At 42.2% G+C, this 9,760-nt stretch overlaps 1 protein-coding gene across 1 annotated transcript in view; it reads left to right on the top strand.

Moving 5' to 3' along the window:
• Window positions 1-1,572: 1,572 nt before the first annotated feature.
• TMC2 (transmembrane channel like 2) overlaps window positions 1,573-9,760 on the top strand; it is a 29,457-nt gene continuing 21,269 nt past the window's right edge. The window contains exons 1-7 of the mRNA XM_042816816.1: window positions 1,573-1,618; window positions 1,898-1,945; window positions 3,839-4,160; window positions 4,757-4,909; window positions 6,572-6,662; window positions 7,534-7,615; window positions 7,903-8,009. Of these exons, the coding sequence (XP_042672750.1) occupies window positions 1,573-1,618; window positions 1,898-1,945; window positions 3,839-4,160; window positions 4,757-4,909; window positions 6,572-6,662; window positions 7,534-7,615; window positions 7,903-8,009 (849 nt within the window). The remainder of the gene's footprint in view (window positions 1,619-1,897; window positions 1,946-3,838; window positions 4,161-4,756; window positions 4,910-6,571; window positions 6,663-7,533; window positions 7,616-7,902; window positions 8,010-9,760) is intronic.

The following is a 9,760-nucleotide window of genomic DNA, read 5'->3' as shown; positions in this document are numbered from 1 at the left end:
TGCTCACACAGTGGGGCAGAAAACCAGATAACGCAGCTTGCTCCTTCCTAAAGCCTTTTGAATACCTGCAGCAATGAGATGCTTACTTGAGTGTGCCCTGAGCATGCAAACAGTGCCAGATATTCCATGCTGAAGGAGGAGGGTGCCACTTGGCAAAAGCTGTGCCAACAATGGGAGCAGTGCTGGTTCTCCAGAAACCTGTTTTACAGCTGTCAAGGGAAATGACATTCCCTTTGGGCAAAGGACATTTCGGACTGAGGTTTGAGGCACCTGAAGTGTCCTGCAGAAAACTTGCTCCAGTAGCCTCCAGCTATCAGCAGGTTGCTCCGTCTTGCCCAGAGTGGTATAAACTCAATGGCCTAGTAATCATATCTTCAATAATTTTCTAGCCCACTGCATTAACAGGTAGAATCATAGGTGAAACTTCTCCATGGGGAAGACCTTCAAAGATGTCAAGTCCAGTCAGATCCACACAATGTGTGGGGATGCGTGCTGGAAATGCCCTGTGTAATGAACCTGTAGGGCCAGACCAGTTAATAATATATGGGCACATACCATACATTATGTATTTAGCTCAGGCGAGCTACGCTGAAGTCAGAGGTAAATCAAACTATCCTTGAGATCAGATCAGGCTTAAAATACTTAATGGTGTTTATGGACCAAAACTCAGCAACAAAAGGTCTCCTCCCAGAAACTGCTGAGGAGACACTGACTCAAGTGAAAGCTAAAGCTGCTGCTGAATTCCCCTCCTGAGGCTGTTGCTGGGGCAGACACTGAGTTTTAATGCAGAGGTAACTCAGACAAACCTATCACTGATGGAGCCCATCGAAAGACTCAAGCTGCAGGGTGCAACACAATACTTTGTGGCACAAAAAGACCTTCCGAATGAGGGTCTCGCATTAATTAATTAAGCATCGGAGCACCTAGAAGGAAAAGCTATCCCATTTTACCAGCAAGAACAATGAGTCTGCAAAGGTCACACGGAGCAGAAGGAGAGAAGGAAAGAGAGAGCCCGTGAATTGGCTGCCAGCTCTTCTCTGCCTGTTCACTCCTGAGACCCCTATAGAGGCCACAGGCAGAGGACGGTAGGACCAAAGAGAGGCACTGCACTGAAGTGTTTGACGAGGTACAGAAGAAAAACCAACAGGGCTACACAGATTGAGGCAGGGCAGTAAAGAATATGGCATGAAGATAGCTGATACCTTCAAAGCCCTCAGCCCCGGGCTTATGCCAGAACTAGACGTGACTTGTGTCTGTGTTTCATACGATACTGCCAAGCATCCACCCCGGGGCTTTCCTTCATGTTTAAATCATGGAATGCAATGTAATGCTGACAGCTGCCTTTCAGAGGGAGAGGGGAGAAGAAGGGAAAGTGTTTGGGTGGGCTGAGGCAGAGCTGCACTCTGCTCTGTGTGCCCGCACGGCTCTCATGCTGCAGCTCAGCTTTGGCGAGACGTGCCCATCTGTTTGCCATGCCCAGGAGGGGAGCACATGGAACTGGAACAGGGAGTGACCCGCCTATGATTGGGGTGCATAGCGGCTGCTGCGTCTGTGCAGAAGGCAGAGGCCATCATGGGGAAGAGGAAGAAATGCAAACTGCGGGACATCATGGAACATGGTTGGTATCATGGAGAAATGATTTCAGCTTGGGACTTTCCAATGGTGTCATTTTGCACCTCTCAAAGATAGTGCAATTTCAGTTTGCTCACGAAGGGAAATGTTGTCAATTTTCCAAATTAAAGGAGATATTACGAACATTGCTTTAGAAAAAAATACAACGTGTAATCAATAAGGAATGCTCTGCCAAGCTTCTCTTGTGCTTAGGAACCCTGCATAAAGCAATGCATGTGCAAATCCCAGCAACAAGTGAAATTATTCTTTATTCTTTGTCTTGCAGTTGGAATGGAGATCGACGGACAAGTCGAGAGTGACTCAGAGAGTGAAGGTAACCTACAGATCTAAAAACATTGTCTTGCTTGAAATACAAGAGGTGATATCTTTCATTTTTCTCTCTGTGTTGTGGCACAATCTACAGCAGTAACCATTTTGTGAGCTGTCTGTAAGCACCCAGACTTTTCTCTTGAGGTTTGACTTAGAATAGTGATATATAAAGCAATACTCTTAAACAGCCTACCCCCCTCATCCTTGTTCTTATAGCCCATGTCTCTTGGTCATTACCGTAACAGAACAGTTGTTGCATTGCCCTGCAACTGCATTGCACCACACTGAGATCCTGCCTGCAATGCACACCACTGTAATACATGGGTGTCTTGATTAGTCCTGACCACAAGAAGGTAAAAATGAGAATGTATCGGAGAGAGGCTAACAAAGAGAAATAGCTAAGGGGTAGGATTATAACACTAGATGAAGAGAGACAGCTGAGAGGTAAGATCGTAACACAGATGACATGAATGGATGGACAACTGCAAAAATGGTCCACAGTCATGTCTGTGCAGTCTGCACTATCCACTAAGCACGAGGAATTAATTAGAAAAATGACAGTGTTGTGTTTTTTTTAATAAATCATATTCACCTTTGCCATACAGTCAAACCAGAAAATAAGATAGAAGCAACAAATGAATGTTCCACTTTTACCCAAGTATTTGATAGGCTGCAAATGAAAACAGTGATAGCTGACTGCACAAAACGAACAGTTTTTCAAAGAGGGTAGTTGGTCTTTTGATCTAGATTAGCTAAGACTTACTACCACATAGTAAGTGAAATCTACTGGACCTTAAGAAATGAGTTGAAAGATCCTTCTCATGCCCAATGACAAGTATGACTACCATTTCCTACTATCTTTTTATGACTATCAAGCAAAAATAATTTGCTTGTTATTAATTTCTGTTAACCAAAAGAAAAATGCAAGCTATTGTACATTAAATTTTATAAATAAATTAAAATTATAAATAAATTAAAATTTATTGTAAAATCATCAAAAGAAAAAATGTAAATCCCCTCCTTCCATTTTCTTCTCCTTTTAGGCTGCTCATCTTTTACTCTGAATCCCACCCTAACCCAATCTTCCTCTTCCATCCATTTCTCCAACTGTGAAGAAAAAAATCCATGCTGAAACTATAACTTCTATTTTTGATGTGAACGTTCTATTTTTGTTAGTTAAGTTCTGGAAAACTAGAAACCAAAAGAATCTGAAAACCTTACTACTGATTTTAATGTCCTTGGTGGCAAAAGGGATGGAGTTTTTTGAAAGTTATTTTTCCCCTTTCCATTATATTCTGCAATTGAATCACATTCCACTTCAACCCTTCAAAATGGAAGCGCTTCAGACTTTGTACAAATTAGATTCTTAGCTCGCAATGCCAGAGAGAACAAAAAATGTATCTTCTTTTTTTTCTTCTCTGGATACAGACTTCCTATAGAAGGAAAAACTCAGAGAACCAAAAGGTGATCTGCCTAAGCTGTACCTTTTCTCTAGTTTAAAATAAACATCTCTGAAGGAGCTCTCAGCAAGCAGCAGCACGTTGTTTGACTGCAGTTTCTGTTTCCACTGCCCAGGTTTGCTTACAGACAAGAAAATATATTTGTGCTCATGCTCTCTGATGGATTGCCTTTTGCTTTTGTAACTAATTTCCTAATGGTCACACATGCTAAAAATGAGCCTTACTGTCTTAAAAGGCAGCTGGATGTGGCCTTGGGCAGGGCATAATGCAAAGTTCACCGAAGTAAATGGGAGCCTGCACACTGACTTCTCTGGGGTTTGCACCAGGCATCCTGATGGCACTTCTCTGGTGAATCCTCTTGGTGTCAGCACAAAAAGCTGTTTCCCAAAGTGCTTGTTGTTTCATTGGTTTGGGTTTTTTTTTTTTATCCCTTGCAGAAGATGAAGTAAAGGACAAGAGATCCAAGAAACAGACCCGCAGGGAAATAGTCAGAGCAAACAGACTTGAAAGGAAAAAGTCACAGAAAAATGAAGAAGAAAATGAGAGTGAAGAGGAAGATGATTGTCCTCCACAAAGCAGAGCTTCTAGGAGGAAAAATCACCGAATGAAAAGAAGTGGTGGGAAAAAGGAAGGCGAGGGAAGAGAGAGAGACAAAAAGGCTTCTTCCAAAGATGAAAAGGAGTCAGAAAATAAGGAAAAGAAAATAAACACGAAAGGAAAGGAGGAGGAGAACAAGCAGAAGAAAGGCAGGAAAAACAGGTAATTCATCAATCCCTGAGTAGTGCCGGGTGACAGATGTGCAGTTCTACGGGCACACCATGAGCCCAAGGCATATGGGTCGTAACAGCAAAACCAATAAACTGCAAACATGTTACTGCTTCCCAAAAGGGGGGAAAACATCAGTGTGAAATGCCATGTGGCAAAACCCTTTCCAAGTTCTTCTCTTATTATTCTTTCTCAGCCAGGGTCAGACTCACATTACAAGTAAAGCACTCTTAAGACAGCTTAAATGTCTCACATCAGGTACATTTTTTGTTTCTCTATGGAAACAGTAAGGTTAAAAGGCATCTCTCACATTTTCAATGCTATTCCAAACCACATCTGGCTTATCCAAAGCATGAAAAACATTTCTCCAGAGCCAGCTCTAGCATTAGGCAATGCTTCCACAACTGCAGTGAGGTCCAAAGCTCAGTGTCAGGTGAGTTATGGTTGTTGGGTAGGGACAGCGGTCCCCAAGGGGGCAAAATCCCACTCTTGCACATCGGCCACTGGCCCTGCACATTGTACTGGGATCTGTGAGGTTCTAACTCCTGTGAGTTTTTCCATTTGTGCCCTTAATTTTATGTCTCTCCCAGTGCCTCTTCCAACTCTTCCAACTCATCCGATGAGGAATCGCTGTCAGAGGAAGAGCTTGCAATGCTGATGGAGGAGGTGGAGCAAAAGAAAAAACTCATCTCCACCATGAGAAACAAGCCCTGGCGAATGATGAAGAAGCTCTCTGTGCTCAGGTACTGGGAACCCATACTCAGCTGCTGTCAGCTGCACTTTGCCTCTTCCAGACACGGCATTTTTGCTGATGTTACCATAACACTCCAGACTTGGAAAAGTGACCAGCTGAACCTGGTCACCTTATCTGGGATTAAAGGATCAGAGTTAAAATGTGGAATTTGATTTTCAGTCTCTGTAACCAGAGAATGGACGAGGTGCAAATCTGTTCAACTGATATCCACTGCCAGGTCATTCTACCCTTGTATTTAAAACCAAATGACTCACTGCTGTCAGTCTGCTTGTTAAAGCAAACTGCGCCCTGCTTTGCTTATTCATGCCCATTGTTAGACAAATCAAAGCGGCAGGGTGACATGTTACTTCAGAGTTTGAGATGGTGCTGCTTGGAAAAAAAAATAATAATAATGTATTATTTGCAGATGTTTGTCAAACAAAGATAACTGCTGCCCACAGTTCAACAGGAAAGGGCTCATCGCGAATGGTTCCTGCGTAAAGGCAAATCCCAGATCTGATCTGAAATCCCCTTTCCACCAGCAGATAATTTCAGTTTCCAAAATGACGATGTAAGGTACATGCAGCCCCACAGGGTCATGGGGCTTGACAAGAGGCTGCCCAGAGCTGCTGTGATGGGCTGCAAAGGAGGGCAATCCCCATGTGCCTCTGCTTCTCTTTAACACGCCCAAGGCCAAGAGCTGTTCCATCTTCCCTTAGCATCACGAGCTGTGAACACCAACAATTATTTCTAAAAATCTGGGTAAAGCTCTGTACACCTCAGAGTCTAAAGTTTTGCAAAAAAAGAAAGCAAACAAATAAAAACAGGAGTATTAATTCGGGCGTATTCTACCTTTGGGGTAAGACCCTATCTAAAATTCTGCCAAGGATTATGTTTGGCACTGTACCTCCATCTTATCCCTGGATAATGGTAATCATTGCCTCCCTCCAACGAACCTAACCAAAATTGTTGCACTGCCTGTGCAGGGAGCTCTCTGAGGGCTGCATATCCATAGTCATTTTGGTTGCATAAACTCATCCACAGACAAGAAAGGATTAACCTCATTGTGCTGATAAGGAATGCAATGCATAGAGAGTGAAACAACGTGTTCAACACTTCCAAATCTGAAATTAGGTTTGCAATTAAAGTCACAAGTCGTTTTTCAAAGGTTGTGAATTGAATTTGCTGATGGTTTCTACCAGGTAGAAGTCTGTCTTTTTCACAAGCCTAGGATTGAAAAGGATCTCCCAAGTCCTTGAATTTAATTTCTTCTTGTTTTTTTTTTTTGTTTTTTTTTCAACGCACCAATATACAGCATAATTTTATTCACAAACTCATCATACCCCAATACCATCTACCCTGTTTGTTTCTCTCTGTTTTCCTTGGAAACCTCTTCTAAAACTGATTTAAATTTCCAGTCTGATTTTACTCCAGACCAGCATGCACTCATTTCTCTGGCACTGTTGGGCCATTTCCAGATGTCTGTGGAGGTGTTAACAGAGGGAAATTCTGTGTTCTCTTTGGGTTGTTTCACTAGAAATTAATTTCTTCTTGACAAAAGCACTAGGCTAGAGAACTGTCACAGACATGCTGGGATTGGAGAGGTAGAGGTGAAAAGCTGAAGACCTCCTTTGCTCTTTCAATAATCTGCACTTTTTTATTTTCCAACTAGGGAGGCACAAGCTTTCGTTGAAAAGTTTGAGGGAGCCCTGGGAAAAGGGAAAGGCAAGAAGTTGTATGCATATAAGATGATGATGGCAAAGGTAAGCACTGAAATGATGGTAAAGAGTGCAAACTGGTTATGTATTCAACATACTGTCATCAGTTTATTAACTCACAATTTGCAAAAGAAACACAAAGATGTATGGATAAATCTTCCTGTCCACATTCAGAAAAATACTAGCCAGCTTCAAATCTGTGGTGATTATAGAAAGAACAGGGGGAAATCTCCCTTGCCTTAATCTCATTGCCACCTTCCCTGAAGTGAGGGAGGGATTGGAGAAGCAAAAAGCACAGCCCTCTGCTTGCCTTCTCCAAAAATGTTAAACTGAGAGACCCCTAAAGACAAGAGGGGCCATGCAAAAGCCCTGCACTACCCCATGGACTCCTGTAAAATGTCATCCCCCTGGTTAATGCAGACAGTATTTTAAGACTGTATTGGTAACCAAGTTGCATGTTGTCATGGAGATTATATTGAGAAGGGCAAAAGGAAGCCAGGCTTGAGCTGATGGGAGTTTTGTTGTTGGTTTGATAAGGAAGGATCCAAGCTCAATCTTTTATCAAACTAAAATTTGTTTCAAACTGGGTTGGTTCTGCATTAGTACTTTCTGCCCAGAGCTTGGTCTGAATTTTCCACTCCTATGGCAAAATCACAGGGCAACCATAATTTTCTAAAAGGCTGGGAGGGGGAAAAATCCAGATAATGAACATGAAAATTTAGGGGACTTTGGGTTTAAAAGCAGTTTCTGAAGTAATCCAGAAGATCAGACTCAGAACAGATTTTGCTTTCAACTTCAGGACTTTAAACACACACTTCTAGCAGTGCTTGCAAGTTCTGGCATTATAAACACCCTCCAGACCAAGCAGCCTCCCTCTTCGTACCTCTCTGCTCACAGCCATCTCGTCTTTTTTCAGAAATGGGTGAAATTTAAGAGAGACTTTGACAACTTTAAAACCCAGTGCATACCCTGGGAGATGAAGATAAAAGAAGTGGAGAGTAAGTAGAAGTCACTTCATGCAGCGAGATGGCAATGAGGCATTTTGTAAGGCAGCTTTTCTTTCATTCAGACCGCACTCTGGTCCATAGGTCTTCACTCACCATGGGCACTGGTGCCACAAAATGAGCACACGAACAGCACCAGCCTCCTCCTTCATTTCTTCCCTTCACCATCTGGAGGGTTTTTGCAATTCATGGAGGGAGAGCTGTGGGTAGATAGCTCTAAGTCTTGCTGAAGACAGTTTAACCCTCCTAAACTCCTAACCATAAAGTATCTTCTGTTTAAGGTCACTTTGGTTCCTCTGTTGCTTCCTATTTCATATTTCTGCGATGGATGTACGGTGTAAATCTTGTCCTTTTTGGATTAATATTTGGACTGGTTATAATTCCAGAGGTAAGTGCTTAATTCTGTCTGTAATATCTTGCCCATTGCTTAATACGAACATTAGATTGATGGTTTAAATAAGGGGTTGTAACAGACAAAGCTTTAGAACAACAAAATGCGTGAGGATGATTATTTACAAAGAAAAACTTCCAAGGAGGCTACGGAGACAGAACAAAAGTTGCACTGCAATCAGTAGCTCTAAAATGCTACTCAAGATTTGGCCCATCCAGCAGCTAACACAGGAACTCACAGACCTAGCATGAGGCTACTTCTACATTTTGACTAAAGTGAGAAGCACGACCAAGGAATCCTCCTAGGCGCAAGCTCAGATCTGCAAGCACCCGAAGAAATCAACTGCGGTCTTCAACAGATTAAGAAAATCCCAGTGACAGTATGGAATCTTCCAAATATTTCCTCCACCTCTTTGCATTGTACAAACTGTGGTAGAATAACAACGTAGGATCAGTTATTCCTATGTAATTATGAAAGATCAGAGCCATCACATGCATGCAATGCAGTCCTCACTAGATGTGTTGAATCCAGTTTTGACAAATGTGCCTTGGCACAAGCGTTCACAGGCTCTAGCATAGGATTATTGTGGAAAACTGCCCAGGTCTCTGGTGGAAAGAGCCAATGGCAAAGTCCTTGCAGGAGCCCCTTTCGGCTCTCTGAGGGGCACAACCCCAAGATGATGACCACAACAATGTCCTGAAAAAGGAGCCACTGAAAAAGGAGGAACAACTGATGCCCCAAGTAGTTCCCAAACAAAGTACTTGGCAAACTATCTCTTTTCTATATTTCTAACTCTGATGATTCACAAGGATGTTTCATTTTTAGATTCTTGCATGTCTCCCTGTACTTGGAGAAGGAAAAGGATTTTGTAGCCAACTGTATATGATCATTTCTTGATGAAATTTTTAATACAGCTATTATAGTGCTGGTTAAATTATTTGGTACAGTCCTCAAAGGCTGTGCAATTCACAAACAGTGGCATGTGATCTGTTCAATGCAGAATTTTAGGGAGTAAAATTCAGCTCAGAGTCCTTCCTGAGTACCATGCTTTTGTTCTCCTTGATGTGGTTGTTCACCACTAGCAAAAGCTAAAGCTCTGTTTCCTCACAGAATGGAGAGACATAGCTATTAGCACTGAAAAATACAAATGTATTTTCTGGAGAAATATGCATATGGTTGAACACTAAATAGCTTTTTGTAATTTGTCTTTAAAGAATGCATACTGTTACTCACTGCCTACAGAGCTGTTACAATACAGAGAGAAGCTGGGCAATAAACATTTAATCATAAATGATTTAAATTAACTAGATAGCCTTAAAAACTAAGTTATAGACAATATGCTAGGATCTTTCTGGGCTAAGAATGCTGAGATACTTTGGCATGGGCACCAGTCAGAGTCCGCTAGTAACTATGTTACTAACTCTCCACAGCCCTTGATACTCTCTTTGTGGACTTAGCTGCTGAAGTTGCTGCAAGGCCTGATGTGCATGGTGCCATCAGGAGAGCTGTGTCATGAAAACTGTTCTTTGTGTCATTCTGTCATACACTCCTTCCCCAAACCTAACTGCCCTTCACTTCACCTCAAGACCATGTTTTCAATTCCAGACTGTATAATAGAGAATCTACCGCAAGCTTGACCCAATGCTCTCGACTTCTCTCTAAGGAAGAGTCCTGCATAAATAGATAAAAGTAATCCCTTTATTGCATTAGACCCATGAAATTCAAGCAAAGAAGCCTTGTGCTAAACT

Source organism: Centrocercus urophasianus, unplaced genomic scaffold, assembly GCF_019232065.1.
Source record: "Centrocercus urophasianus isolate 14NV4802_14NV808 unplaced genomic scaffold, USGS_Curo_1.0 seq_16, whole genome shotgun sequence".
Classification (NCBI taxonomy): Eukaryota; Metazoa; Chordata; class Aves; order Galliformes; family Phasianidae; genus Centrocercus; species Centrocercus urophasianus.
This window is presented reverse-complemented; position numbering and strand designations above follow the sequence as displayed.